Source organism: Mustelus asterias, chromosome 17 (assembly GCF_964213995.1).
Source record: "Mustelus asterias chromosome 17, sMusAst1.hap1.1, whole genome shotgun sequence".
Classification (NCBI taxonomy): Eukaryota; Metazoa; Chordata; class Chondrichthyes; order Carcharhiniformes; family Triakidae; genus Mustelus; species Mustelus asterias.
The window spans coordinates 5,626,593-5,642,410 of NC_135817.1; the positions used below are offsets into that span (position 1 = coordinate 5,626,593).

General features: G+C 42.4%; 1 protein-coding gene across 4 annotated transcripts in view; it reads right to left on the bottom strand.

Moving 5' to 3' along the window:
• Nucleotides 1-15,818, bottom strand: part of fndc3a (fibronectin type III domain containing 3A) — a 202,931-nt gene that overhangs the window by 70,697 nt on the left and 116,416 nt on the right. For all 4 annotated transcript variants that reach the window (XM_078232183.1, XM_078232186.1, XM_078232188.1 and 1 more), the window contains 4 exons: nucleotides 14,899-15,162; nucleotides 8,249-8,307; nucleotides 6,891-7,048; nucleotides 3,243-3,302 (listed from right to left, as the gene is read on the bottom strand). In XM_078232183.1, coding sequence (XP_078088309.1) covers nucleotides 3,243-3,302; nucleotides 6,891-7,048; nucleotides 8,249-8,307; nucleotides 14,899-15,162 — 541 coding nt within the window. The remainder of the gene's footprint in view (nucleotides 1-3,242; nucleotides 3,303-6,890; nucleotides 7,049-8,248; nucleotides 8,308-14,898; nucleotides 15,163-15,818) is intronic.

Genomic DNA, 15,818 nt, shown 5'->3' on the forward strand with positions numbered 1-15,818 from the left:
CATAATCAACCAAGAGTCACAGGCAGGAGACAGGGTGAAGTCCCAAAATGCAAGTCTCAGACATGGAGAAGTCCTAGTTACGAGAAAGAGAGAGAGGAGCAGAGACAGAGGCTCCAAGCAGAGAAAAAGCTGTGGGTTGGCAAACCTTAAGTTGTGGGGCTTAGTAGAAGCCCATAGTATCTAAAGAGACAAAAGTGATTGTGCACCGGGCAGTTGAGATGAAGGTTCCACTTTGCAGCAGTAGATTTCGCTGTGTGTGGCTGAAGAGCTGAAGTTATTCATTAGTGTTGGGATGCAGGCTCAGAATCCAGGGGGACAGAGTCTCAGGAAATAAGATTGAGATCCTGCAGGTGGGCTGTCGTTGAGGCCACCCAAGTTCAAGCAACTTAGAGAGAATTCCAAGATGAGATCTTTGAAGATGAAGAGTGCAATTCCTCATAAGAAAGACAGAGTTCCTACAAGATTGGTTGACTCACAGTGTTACTGACGTCTGGGTGGATTGCTGAGAAATCCGTGGATCTGTCTTGGTTGCACTTGCCATTGTAATGTGACACATGTAATGTGTCCAACCACAGTTTGTCTGTTAATTTACATGTCATATATTGGAGTATTAAATAGCTATTGTGAATTATTTTATCTTTCTGACCTCGTATTATGTAGCTTATTTTTGTTTGTTCAAAACCTGTAGAATCTTGTGGCTTCTTTCGCTTAGCGACTTTTTTGAATCTCAAACTTTGTCTACTTTTACCAAAAAGTTATTGGTCCCTATTCAGATCTTAGCAAAAACTTGGGGTCAGGTCCGGGATCATAACACAGGTCTCACAGTTAAAGTATTTCACAAAATGCAGAACTCTTGCAAGTGTCCTTATTCTAGTGAGGTTTCTTTACTTTCAACTACTCATCAACTGGGAAAAAAATAGTTACCTTGTATTTGTCCCAGCAACAGCACTTTTGAAAATACCTGTTCTAAACAATCAGCTTTTGGCACAAGTGTTATCATCGTTATATATAACTACTTTCAAACAAAACCATATAAAAAATTATCAGCAGCAAAATAATGGAATCCTGGAAGCAAGATGATAGTGACTTCCTTTAATATCAAGGAAACATTTGAATGCATCAAGAAAGAGCCCTAGCAACATGGGTGTGGATGTCAGTAGAGCTCAAGATGGAACTCTCCAGGGGCTAGAATCATAGCTAGTGCAAAGGAAGATAGTTGGACTTGTTAGACAGCAATCATTGCAGTCGCAGGACATTGCTTCAGGAGTGTCTAATCAGCTTCTCATGATATTCAATGGCATTACTATTGCATCACTGACCAGAAACACCATGTCTACAAGATCAGAACAAAAAACTGGGCACTCTGCAATGGGTGATTCACTTCCTGACTCCACAGTGCCTCTCCACTACCACCAACAAGGCACAAGTGTGATGGAATACTCTCCATTTGCAGGAGCAAGAAGCTTGACACCATTCAGGATAGTGCAGGAGCTTGACTGGTACTCCATCCTCTCTTTCCACCACTGGTGTACTATGGTTGTAGTATGCACTATCTACAGGATGCACTGCAGCAAATTGCCACGGTTTCTTTGACCTCCCAAACTGCAACCTCCTCCATTTAGGAGGACATGGGTAACAGGCATATAAGAAAACTATCACTTCCAAGTCACACATCATCCTGACCTGGACTTGCATCACTGTTCCTTTGTTGTCAATGAGTCAAAGTGCTGAAACTTCCGATCTAACCAGATCTTGGAAGTACCTTCATCAGATGGACTATAGCAGTCCAAGATGATGGCTTACCATCACCTTCTTGATTTGATTTATTATTGTCACATGTATTAACATGCAGTGAAAAGTATTGTTTCTTGCGCGCTATACAGACAAAACATACCGTTTATAGAGAAGGAAGCGAGAGAGTGCAGAATGTAGTGTTACAGTCATAGCTAGGTTGTAGAGAAAGATCAACTTAATGCAAGGTAAGTCCATTCAAAAGTCTGACATCAGCAGGGAAGAAGCTGTTCTTGAGTCAGTTGGTGCATGACCTCAGACTTTTGTATCTTTTTCCCGAAGGAAGAAGGTGGGAGATAGAATGTCCGGGGTGCGTGGAGTCCTCTTAATTATGCTGGCTGCTTTGCCGAGGCAGCGGGGAGTGTAGACAGTCAATGGATGAGAGGCTGGTTTGCGTGATGGATTGGGCTATATTTTCAACTTTTTGTAGTTCCTCGTGGTCTTGGGCAGAGCAGGAGCCATACCAAGCTGTGATACAACCAGAAATAATGCTTTCTATGGTGCATCTGTAAAAGCTGGTGAGAGTCGTAGCTAACATGCCAAATTTCCTTAGCCTTCTGAGAAAGTAGCAAGGGCAACTAGAAAATAATAGAATGGGAACAATAGTACGGTGATAATGTTACTGGATTAGCAATCCAGAGGCATGTATTAAGATTCCGGAAATGTATGAGTTTAAATCCCACAATGGCAGTTTGGGGAATTTAAATTCAATTAATTAATAAATCTTGAATGGAAAGCCAATCTCAGAAATGATAATGAAATTACCAGATTCTTGTAAAAATCTATCTGGTTCATAATGCCCTGCACGGAAGGAAATCTGCTGTCTTTACCTGGTCTGGCCGACATGTGACTCTTAACTGTCCTCTTAAATAGCCTAGCAACCCATTCAGTTGTAACAAACTGATACAGAAATATCAAAAATCAATTATTGCAAATAGTTTGGAACACAAATGACTACTCTCATCATGATAAATTCACTTAAAATGTTAAGATGCTTTATTTAGAATTATTATTTTATTTTAAAAGCATCATTTCCGGTTTTTCCTAATGGCTGAGCTCAATTAACTGGTTCGTGATGGAGATGTTCAGTCATAAGATTCCAGGTCTGTGTTGAGTTAATCCTAACTAGATCAGCACTAGTGCATTACATGCAACCAGTCGTCCTGGATTAGGGGAGGATAAAATTGGCACATAAGCATTAACTAAGAACAGGACTGGCTTCCGATGCCATCAATCAAATACTCTGCCAGCATTCACTGCCATGATTGTAGAGTTGTGAAAAATTGTGAATATTTGGTGTCCATGCAACCATATCCCAGTTAAGAGGTTGATGCTTACCTTCTCTCCAGAAGGTTCAGAATATTGATAGAGAGAACTGGAAATCAGGATGGAACCATATTTATGACATTTTTTCAACTAAGCACTGAAATCTGTTCTCATTAATTACCAACCTGGCCTGATAGTTTGTAGTTGGCTTTAAGTCCGGCAATGTGACGCTCGTGTCTTTTCCTCTACAAACAAACACACACAACTTTCATCAATTAAATGATTTAGCTGGCTATCAAATACTACAAATAAATGCATGCATTAATTACATGAAGTTAAAATAATTAATTCAAACGCGAGTTAGCAGGATGGAAAATCTAGCATAAAATAAACATTATTAAAAGTGACGGAATTATTTTGAGACAATTTTCATTTGGACATTTGCACATATATCTTGTACAAATTTCATTGCTGCTCTTAAACACAATCACAGATAAATCCTAGTCTCCTACAATTACACCAGCTAAGTCTTAACAATGAAACTTGTCAAATTTGGGTGCACTTCATTTCTTAACTCAGCACTTCATTTCAGTGACAATTATAAACTATATTGTGATGTTAATCAAAGCTACTTTGTCCTGTTAGCATTGAATGCTGCATTGTCCTATAAGCCAGGTTTACTGGCAATAGTATACACAGATTTCACTGCTGCACCATCCTGTACTAGGAACTAGGCTTGTTTGGGTTGGGTGGAGGAAATGGAAGAAGAAAAGCTGGTGCTGTTGCAGCATTAAACTGGATGCAGCAGTCTTTCAGGGGCAAAGTAATCATTTTGTTTTCAGCCTGGTGATAGCAGTTAAAAGGCTGGCATTTTCTGTGGCACTTAAAGTACAGGTGTACAGACTCTTCAGATGAGAGATTAATCGGTGACAACCAATAAAGGAGTACCCAGATTTTGATCTTGAGGGAAGGAGGCCCATATAAGGTGCAATGCGAAGAGGTTGCTTTGGTTAAGTGTCAACTCCAGCAACATCTACACAATTAATGTCACAAGAAGTTAACCAAACTTATCAAGGTAATAACAGAAAGTAACAATGTATTGTCCCTACTTGCAGCCACCTTATATTATTTTATTGACTAATGAGAATAGGCATGGTTTAAATTAGAGCAAGTTGGGGGTGGGATGATGTTTTAATCACTAACTGAATTGTGTGTGGTCTAAATTAAGGTAATGTGGTGGGTGTGGGATGTGTGCGTGAACATACGGAGATGCCTGTAAGAAAGACAGGAATTTCTCCAAATGGAAATTTAAGTAGTTATAAAGGTTAGCCACACCAGCAAAGGAATGAACTAATGCAAGTGCTAAAAAAATCCATCCCTGATATGAAGACAGGCCTTGCAGCTGGCAGAGATCTTTCTTACTATGGTTAAGGTGTCCAATGAAATGTATGCACACATGGCTGTCAATGGGAAAATCTAGTTCCCCTGTTGGCCTCATTCAGCTTCCTCTCACTCCCTCTTCATAATACAGGGATCTCCCTAATTGAAAACCATTGTGTACTGTGCTTCACAGCCGAAGGTTAAAAAAGATCAACACCAGCAGCAATGGAAAACCTATTAGCTAGTAGCACATAGAAAATGTTCAGACAGAAAAACAATTCTTGAGCACCAACATAAAAATAGAGGGAGAGAAAGAAACAAGAAGTTTCTCGTCTCTTCAAATACATGGAATTTTGGAAACAAAACCTTCCCTGGAAGCCAACAAAAGATGAGGTGAGAAGGGTTAGTTGAGAAACTGGTCAAAGGTGAGGGGTTATCTCATGCTACTTTCCAGTTGCCCTTCGGGATAATGGAGCTAAGAATGGATGGAACTTAAGGATAAGGTAGGTGATAGTGCCCAAAGCAAAGGAAAGAAGGTGAGCGAGGAGGAGGGGGGAGGAGAGAGGAGGGGGGAGGAGAGAGGAGGGGGGAGGAGAGAGGAGGGGGGAGGAGAGAGGAGGGGGGAGGAGAGAGGAGGGGGGAGGAGAGAGGAGGGGGGAGGAGAAGGAGGGGGGAGGAGAAGGAGGGGGGAGGAGAAGGAGGGGGGAGGAGAAGGAGGGGGGAGGAGAAGGAGGGGGGAGGAGAAGGAGGGGGGAGGAGAAGGAGGGGGGAGGAGAAGGAGGGGGAGGAGAAGGAGGGGGGGGAAAAGGAGGGGGGGGGGAGAAGGGGGGGGGAGAAGGGGGGGGGGGAAGGAGGGGGGAGGAGGAGGAGGGGGGAGGAGGAGGAGGGGGGAGGAGGGGGGGAGGAGGGGGGAGGAGGGGGGGAGGAGGAGGGGGGAGGAGGGGGGAGGAGGGGGGGAGGAGGAGGGGGGAGGAGGAGGGGGAGGAGGAGGAGGGGGGAGGAGGAGGAGGGAGGAGGAGGAGGAGGAGGGGGGAGGAGGAGGGGGGGAGGAGGAGGGGGGAGGAGGAGGGGGGAGGAGGAGGGGGGAGGAGGAGGGGGGAGGAGGAGGGGGGAGGAGGAGGGGGGAGGAGGAGGGGGGGAGGAGGAGGGGGGAGGAGGAGGGGGGAGGAGGAGGGGGGAGGAGGAGGGGGGAGGAGAAGGAGGAGGAGGAGAAGGAGGGGGGAGGAGAAGGAGGGGGGAGGAGAAGGAGGGGGGAGGAGAAGGAGGGGGTAGAAGGAGGGGGAGGAGAAGGAGGGGGAGGAGAAGGAGGGGGAGGAGAAGGAGGGGGAGGAGAAGGAGGGGGAGGAGAAGGAGGGGGAGGAGAAGGAGGGGGAGGAGAAGGAGGGGGGAGGAGAAGGAGGGGGGAGGAGAAGGAGGGGGGAGAAGGAGGGGGGAGGAGAAGGAGGGGGGAGTAGAGAGAGAGAGAGGGGGGAGGGAGAGAGAGAGAGAGAGAGGGAGGAGAGAGAATACAGATAGCTAAGAGTGACCATATCCTTTAATTCACAGGCAGACTGTCTAATAATGCAAGACAAATTTCATATCTGTACACAATTTCTTCCCTAGCTCTATCTACTTTTATATACATAAAATTGCCCAGTGCCAGTAATAGTGATGCAGCATCCTACTTTTGCATGTTCCAACTCCTCTGTCTATACCTTAGCACACCTAATCCTACTTCAATACATGTCTTAATATGCCATGCGAGTTTGACTAGAACATAAAACTTTACATCTCTACTTTTCATTTTAAACAGGTATTGCTGTCACAGTGAATTGTATATTCAAAGCCCCCATGATCAAATCATGGCATTTTGCCTGACATAGACATCAAAAGCATTTGAACTCATTATGGCTTACAGAGAAGTATTACCATTGCTGAGATTGTAAATACTTCATTGATATTTTGAATAAGCTGGCTTATACCAATGTAAAATGCACAAAATCATGGAGTATGTAAATTCAATTTTATTTTATTTTCTGTGTAAATTAGATTTAATAGATTAGCAACAAGTATCATAATACATGATATACCTATTCATTTAGCAATAATTTAAGACAATAACCAAAATATCCTATTTCCCAAAAGAAAAAGAAAGCGATTTTATTTCCAACAAGCTTCACCACTATTACTAGCCTGGGACGTGTGGTTAGATTTTCTGCACTGTTAGTTACAGAAAGGTAAGGGTTTTGTTAAGTCTAATTAACCGGCATTGAGATGAACTTGTTTAGAAAGTGCCAGTTATTCTTAATCACCAGACAATGAACTTTTGAAAGTTTACAAATCATCTAATCCAGATAAGGCTCATTTAATGATAGACACAGATTATAATAAAGGAATTTTGATGTACTCCACCGCATATGAATTATACATTTGAAAACAAGATACCAAATATATTGTGAAAATATTGTACGTACATATAGACAATTTTGAACTTCTCATCCTTGCCACTGCTTGAAATAGCAACTTCATAGCTGCATGGTTGAGGTGTAACAACACCATCAGTGTCATCACTTATAGTGGTTGGAGGAGGAGCCCATGTGAGCACAACTGTTCTTGCCTGGATGTCAGATACCTACAAAACAATTAAGCAAGAATGAAGTAAATAAGGCACAGGACAAGCTCTCTAAGAAATTGGCTTATGATTCAAGAAATACAAGCCTAACAGCATATGGCATGTTACAGGCCCAAGACACAGGAAGCCTTGTCTTAGCCTGTTAAAGGAGTGTGCGTGGAGGAGGAGGAGATGAGAGTGACTGCTGTAAGGTTTGGGAGGTGTAGATGCTGCAAAATTTACTTCAGGGATTTTCCTGCTCCTCGGTGCAGAATGGGCAAAGTGCATTGGACATAATCTCCATCTATCTAGATCAGCATACCATGCCAGGTTGGGGCAATTTGCACTACCACCTCCAGGAAAGGCCCCATGCCATGAATCAGAGTTGGGACAGGCAACAGGCCCACTTATCGTTGCCCTTGCAGGTGCAAGAGCTGTGTTCATGGGACATGCAGCATCAACATTGTTTTTAGTACGCAATAGAAATTTCATGCTGCAATAAAGACACACCAGCTTGGCAAATTTCAGCAAAGGTCCAAATGTAAATGCTGGCAGCAGAAAATAAAATCAGAGTGGGTTAAGGGAAAATAAATATTGCTGCAAGGAAACAAAGGAACCAAAACTGCAAGGGGTACAATAGAAGCTAAAATTAACTTTAATTTAAACATTGCCGTACAAAATAAAAGAAAATAAAAACACAGGAGAAACAGGTGAATAACACTATCAGGAAATGTATAACTGTTAGTTGAGGATAACAGTACTAAAAAGAAAAGAAAGAGAATTATGGAATAGAGTGAGAAGGGTCCTAAGGTGGTTTTGAAAATACTGTCAGAAGTCAAGAAGTATAAAAGGTGACAGAGATAAACAGAATAGAAGTACTAAAGCGGAAATTGAAATACACACATGAAGTTATCACACTTATTTCTTCACAAATGAAGGCTGGGAGCTGTTGCAGATCTTGTCAATCTACTCAGTAATCTATAATTAATGCTGCACTCAAAGTAAATATTGTGAAGAAACTTTAGATGTTAAATATGCACAGCACTGAGACTTGACAGAAAATATCTATACTCCTCAAGGAAGTGATTCAGCTTTTTTCTACAGCTGCAAAACACAGTCTGTAATCAAGACATAATGGAATCCTGACGTTCAAAAGCATAAACTGGAAAACATTAAACCAATTAGTATATCAGCAATAGGGTGCATGCCATGGTCACTTACCACAGGTTTGCCAACACCTGATAGAAATGCTTCAAGAGCTTTGGTGTCTTTATCTTCATCTGCGAAACAAAAGCAAAACTTGTTATCACTAAGTAATTTAAAGTTTGATTTCACTAATTTCTACTGGTATGGTAGTCATTATTGAGACAACACCAAAGATGAGTTCAAATTGTTACTTTTTTAAAAATGAGTGTGGTCACAAAGAATAATAGGTTTTGGTGAATCATATATAAACTCAAGAATGGACCTGAAGATTTCACATGTAAACAATGAAGTCATCAATATATTAAACATGGTTGTGCTTCTGAGTTATGTAATGACAGTATTGCATCTGGGATTATTTGGTATTCTATTTACATGATGGATAAATGAATCAGTTTTCGACTGAAGGCCAGATCTAAATGTTTTCTTCCCTCCGGACCTGAAGATCCTGAGCCTTACTGGAGAAAGCTTATATACTTTTCTAATCGTTCACACAAATGGCTTTTCTTAACATGGAGGGGATATGGCACAAATTCACTGGAATATCAGGTTTGAATTATTAGGACAGATCGCATTAAATTGGTTCATATTCCCATGAGTTTATAAGGTTCAAAGCTGCTATAATTTGAGGTATTTGAAATTATAAACGGCTTCCATAATGTAGATAAATATATCTTATTTCATTTGGTGGGGGACTCGAGCTTAAAATTAGACGGAGGCCATTCAAGAGTAAAAATCAGGAAGCACCTTTTCCACACAAAAGGTAGAGAAAATAGAAAGATCGCTCTCCCAAAAGGCTATGGATGCTGGGTCAATTGGAGATTTTAAGGTAGAGATTGACAGACTTTCATTGGATAAGGATATTCAGGAACGTGCAGCAAAGGTGGTCAGGTGAAGCTGAGATACAGGTCAGCCATGGTTTGAGTGAACAGTCTCAATGGTCTATTCCTGTTCCATGAATGCAAAGTTTCAAATAATATGCAAATGTGTATTTAAAAAGCTATGCGTATTAATCCCATGGTCTTCAAACATAAAAGAATTTGTACTTCAGATGATATTTGGCACGAAAACATTGCTATTCAGGCCAGTGGTCATTATGGAGTCTGTATTGTGTTGGAAGAGGAGACTGGGGGATGGTTCACAGGAGAACATGCTTGTTAAAAGGGAAAATTCCCCATCAGCAGAATACCTTGGCCTCAGCACCAGTTTGCTATTTCTCAGATGCCATGTGTACAAATTATTTTGTGCCGCTGTGACACAATGAAAAGTGTGTGTAAAATAATAATAGTTGTGAACAATAATCATGTGCAATGCTTCAAACGCTAGGAGGATGTTGCAATTTCAAACTTAATTTTGTGAAATGCATTTCAGGTCCTACAAAACTGATAGCAGTAAACTTCTTAATTTGCAACGATGATTGAGGGTTCGAAGCGACTGCACTGAATCAGTCGGCAACCTATTACCATGAAACGTGCACCCATACTGTGGCTTTCATCCCCAAATTGGGTCACCATTCTTGGAATTCCTTAGCATCAAAAGAAGGCAATGTTATCCACATTACTTCGCTGAGAACAAGTTGTCTCCTAGGTGACTCCAGCCAGCAGAGAATGTTCCCCCCCCACCCCCCCAATTCTCAGAGTCCAGTTTTGCTAGGGCTCTATGATGCCACACTTGGTCAAATGTGGCTTTGATATCAAGGACAGTTACTTTTGCCTCACCTCTGGAGTTCAGCTTCTTTGCCCTTGTTTGAACCTAGGCTGTAATGAGATAAGGAGCTGGGTGACCCTGGCGGATCCCAAACAGAGCATCAGTGAGCAGGTTACACCAGGTGGTGGAATTTGAATTCAACAAAAAAGAAATGGAATTAAAAGGTCTAGTGATGACTACAAATCAAATGTTGTAAAATATGCTATCCTTACCTGGTCTGGCCTACATGTGACCAGACCAACAACAAATACGGTGACTCTTAAATGTCTAGCCAGCCTCTCGGTTGTATCAAACCACTTAAGAGTGTCAAAGGCAAACTCAACCCTATCGGCATGCCAAACAGCATAAGCAGCAAATGATAGACAAGAGGTAAGTGCTTCCACAACTAATGGATCAGCTCTGCAGCCCTGCCACATCCAGCTGTGAATGGCAGCAGACAATTAAATAACTCATTGGAGGAGACAGTTCCACAAATACCCCCATTCTCAATGATGGGGGAGCCCAGCACATCAGTAAAAAGTGTGCTATAATCTTCAGCCAGAAATCCGAGTGGGTGATCCATCTTGGCCTCCTCTGGAGATCCCCTGCACAGTAAAAAGTTTAACAACACCAGGTTAAAGTCCAACAGGTTTATTTGGTAGCAAAAGCCACACTCCAGCCAGCCAGCCAGTGATTGGAGAGGATCCCCTGCATCACAGATACCAGTCTTCAACCTTCAGTGAGTATGACTGCCAATGTGATATCAAGAAATGGCTGAAGGCACTGGATAGTGCAAAGGCTATGGGTCCTGACAATATTCCGTCAACAATACTGAAGACCTGTGCTCCAGAACTTGCTGTGCCCCTAGCCAAGCCGTTCCACTACAGCTGCAACACTAGCATCTACCCAGTAATGTGAAAAATTGCCCAGGTATGTCCTAGACACAAAAAGCAGGACAAGTTTAACCATGCCAATTATCACCACAAGTCTACTCTTGATCATCAGTAAAGTGATCTTCAACAGTGCTATCAAGTGCCACTTGCTTAGCAATAACCTATTCACTAATGCTCGGGTTGAGATTTGCCAGGAACATTCAGTTCCTTACCTCATTACAGCCTTGGTTCAAACAAAGACAAAAGAGCTGACCCCAGAGGTGAGGTGAGTGTGACTGCCCTTGACATCAAAGCCACATTTAGCAGACTGTGGCATCATGAACCCAAGCAAGACTAGACTAAATGAGAATCAGGGGAAAATTCTTTTCTGGTTGGAGTCATACCTAACACAAAGGAAGGTGGTTGTGGAGCTCAGTCATCTTAGCTTCAGGAAATCATTGCAGGAGTTTCTCAGGATAGTGTCCGAGGCCCAACCATCTTCAGCTACTTCATCAATGACCTTCCTTCCCATTGCAAGGTCAGAAATAGGAATGTTTGCTGATGATTGCATAATGTTCAGCGTCATTTACAGACTGCTTCAGTATTAGAGGAGTCATGTCCAAATGCAGCAAGACCTGGACAAGATCAAGGCAAGGGCTGATGAGTAGCTAGTAACATGCATGCCATCAAGTACCAGGCAATAATCATCTCCAACAAGACAGAATCTCACCATCACCCCTTGACAGCCATTGCTGAATTCACCAGTATCAACAGCCTGGGGGTTTACCACTGACCAGAAATTTAACTGGACTAGTTATATAAATACTAGGTCAAAGGTTAAGAATCCTGCAGTGAGTAACTCACCTCCTGACTCCCCAAAGCCTGTCCACCTTCTACGAGGCACAAGTCAGGAGTGTCATGGAATATTCTCCACTGGCCTGGATGAGTGCAGCTCCAACAATGACACCAACCAGGACAAAGCAGCCCACTTGATTGGCACCCAATCCACAAACACTCACTGTGTGCACCATCTACAAGGTTCACTGCAGGAATTTACCAACGCTTCTTAGTGTGACGATGCTATGCTTTTAAGAAATGCATTTTAGTCATGTTTCTGCGCTGAATGTGATTAGCCCATTTTATCAGAGCTGTTTTGTGTGGATCCAGAAGCACAGTATTGTTACAACAGCATCATTGATATTCATTGCTACCCTGTTTGTTTCAATCTGGACGAATGAGGGGTTCTGTTATGTGTTTTTTCCCTTGGGCTATTTCAGAGTGGGGCTTGATTACGTAAAGTCATATGACTGGGTACAGCTAGGCTTACAGTTATGCTAATTCTTTTTGTAATATTCGGTGTTCTTAAATAAACTTTGTTTTGATAAAAGCTTCTTAGTGGGAATCAGAGTTGAATTAAAACTGAATGAAACAACTTATGCTCTCCCTAATGCCAAAACCAAAAGTTAGGGTCCAGGTTAACTTCATAAAAAGCCTTGGTTCCCAACAGGCAGCTCACCACCACATTCTCAAGGACAATTAGAGTTGGCTAGTGAAGCCCACATTCCATGAAGGAATAAAAACTTTGTCTTTAATGCTAAGTTGAATCTCCCTTAGAGCTGCTACATTGCTAGCTGTGCGTTCTCCTGTCAAATGTGTTAAAGGTTGAAATCTTTGCAAAGCTTTTTGGATGCAAAATAACCCATTCAAATTAGGGGGAAGGAGAAAGGCTCTTCGTAGAATCATAGAGTCCCTACAGTACAGAAGGTGCCATTCGGCCCATCGAGCCTGCACCGACAACAATCCCACCCCATCCCCGTAACTCCACATATTTACCCTGCTAATTCCCCACCAAAACTAGGGTCATTGGCATGGCTAATCAACCTAACCCGCACATCTTTGGACTGTGGGAAGAAACCGGAGCACCTAGAGGAAACCCATGCAGACACAGGGAGAACACAGACAGTGACCCAAACCGGGAATCGACCCTGGTCCCTGGCGCCGTGAGGCAGCAGTGCTAACCACTGTGCCACCGTGCTGTCCCTTGTCATGGAATTTTCTGCAACTCCCCCACCCTTTCCTCTGTTCGCATTAAACTGCTGTTACTCTGCAGTGAAGGTCTGCTAATACCCAATTTTATGATATGTACAAATCTGGAGATTAAATGTACTCAAAGAAACTGTTCTGTAGACTTGTACAACACAACATCTGAGGAGAAAGATTTCTGACCACCACTTGAGGGCGTTGCTGCCTTATTTTATAGAGGAAGTTTTAAAATTTCATACATTACAGAATCCCTACACTACAGAAGGAAGCCATTCGACCCATCAAGCCTGCACCGACAACAATCCCACCCAAACCCTATCATGTAATCCCACATATTTACCCTGCTAATCCCCTTAACACTAAGGGGCAATTTAGCACGGCAATCAACCTAACCTGCACACCTTTGGACTGTGGGAGGAAACCGGAGCACCCGGAGACTGTGGGAGGAAACCGGAGAAAACACACGCAAACATGAGGAGAATGTGCAAACTCCACACAGACTGTCACCCGAAGCCGGAATTAAACCCAGGTCCCTGGTGCCATGAGCCAGCAGAGCTAACCACTGATTAGGAGATGTTCAACAAAGCTTTAGTAGCATCTTTAACACAGGAAAATGATCCAAGATGCTTTACAGAAAATGCCAGGTAAGTCTGGAGATGCAGTCTATCGTTTAGTCCATTTTAGGTTAATATCCCAACACATTCCACTAGAGAGCAGTGGTTCCCAACCGGTGTGCCGTGAAGAACCACCAAATGTGCCGAGTGATTAAAGATTATGTAATTAAGCTAAAACCAACCTTCGCCTTCAGCTCTGTGGTCGGCATCTCCAAGACCCGATGAACCTCAGGCCTCCCGCGCATGCACCGGCCGGGGAAAAGCTGCACATGCGCGGTTTAGGTTTTTTAACGTTGGTCAGGCCCTTGCGCATGACCAACAGGACTTGGAGCTGAAGACAAAGGCCCCATGCGCCTGTACAAAGAGCGAAAACTCAAAAAGGGCGCAAAAACCCTGGGAGAAGCGAGAGAGACAGAGAGGTAAAAAAAAATGGCATATGCTGTTCTTCAAATCACAATACTGAAACCATGCCAATAACTTGTATCTATAGTTATGTTTAGCTGATAACTAGATAGGAGATTAGCATTATGCTGAGACTTCTGTCCTGCACTTCAGATTTCTCCTTTCTTTTTTCAATTATGATAGCACTTTTTTCTTATACTTCATTTTTCTACCTTAAGTAATAGTAGTCGAAATATTAATAAAATGCAAAGTATTGCAGATGCTGGAAATTTAACAAAAAAATGCTGGAAAAACTCCAATAATCAGACAGCATCTGTGGAGAGAAAGTCAACATTTATGTTGATGACCATTATGAACTGGATAAATTATATGTGAACTGTGTTTTTAAGGAAATCAAGGTTCCCTTTATGCGGTTTATATTCATATTGTATTGTTTACATTTTCCAAGTCGATGGCCCAGGTTTTGCAATAGTTAGAACTGAAACCATCAATGCTCAGCATTATTATGGTGGAAGTCAGATTTCTGGCATCCACACATGCACAGTAAAATATGGAAACCCACGTTTTCCGATTCTCTCTGGATTTTCTGCCTGCATCGCTGTTCTCTCTGTTGGCGAATACAGGTTGAAAAATCGCTCCAAAAAGGGAGTTCAGTGAAGAAGGGGATGCGCCGCAATTTTTTTTGTAGTTCAGAGGTGTGCTCTGACATATAAAAGAGTGGGAACTACTGCTGTATAGATTCCCGCATATAAATTTCCACTCATGCTTTTACTACCAGCAATTTACAAATAATCTAGTAACTCTCCCGGAAGGATCACATTATTGCTTGAAACTCAGAAGGTTACTTTCACTGCATATAGAAACAGGGGTAAGCCATTCAGCTTTTCGAACACTGTGGGTGGGATTTTCCGACCACGCTCGCTCTGAAACTGGAAAATCCCACCCGAGGTCTAAGGAACCTTTCCATGGTCCGCCTCTGGAAACGGAAACGGAAAAATTCACCCCTGTATATCACTTGGAAGGAAGGAATTGCCATGAACATTCAACATACCAAACGTTTCTGTATCACTTTCAGGTGTGCCTTGCATTTTCCTATCCAGTTTATTCTTCACCATTCCTGTGGATGTTCCTAGAGTACCTTGTTCATTTTGTTCACTCATGGGAGATTTGTGGGGAGACGGTGGTGGGCTGCTGATCTTATCTTTCGATCCATTAGCTTGTCTATCTTTCAGCTTCTTTTGTAAGCGCTCATATGCTTTGCTAGTCCTTTCATCTCTGTGGATAAAGTTGGACCTCCCATGAGAGGGATGAGATTCTGTAATGCAATAATATAAAGATAGATTACATTTTAAAATAAGTTTCATACAAATATTTAGGGGGAAATTGTTTTTAAACATGTACGAACAGGTCTCCCATAGTATTGTGTCTACCCGTGCTATATTTGTCCATGACAGTGCTGCGAAGAGTGATTATCATACAGACCATGTGGAAATGAAGTGCCATCCTCACACTGACAGTAGCATCTATTATGTTGAGTGGTAATATTGCCATGTTAAATGTGATAAATTCAGAACAGATCCTGCAGTTTATAACAAAACTTTCAAGAGGTACTTTGAGCCATCAGCAGCAGAATCGTATCCAATTGCAATCCTTAGCCATATGGTCCACAATATTTCTCATTCTACGATAACTATCAAGACAGGACCAATCCTAGTTCAATGAAGATTGTAGGAGAACATGCTAGGAGCAGCAACAAATATACTTAAATATGAGGTGTCAACCTGGTGAAACGACAGCACAGTACTACTCTGCATGCTACACAAGAAGCAGAATGCTATAGACAGAGCTAAGTAATTCAACAACCAATGGATCAGAAGCTCTGCAGTCCTGCCAAATCTAACCATGAATGGTGGTGAACAATTAAATAATTAACCAGTAGTATTTCCTCTTAAAGCTATCCCATCGTCAAAG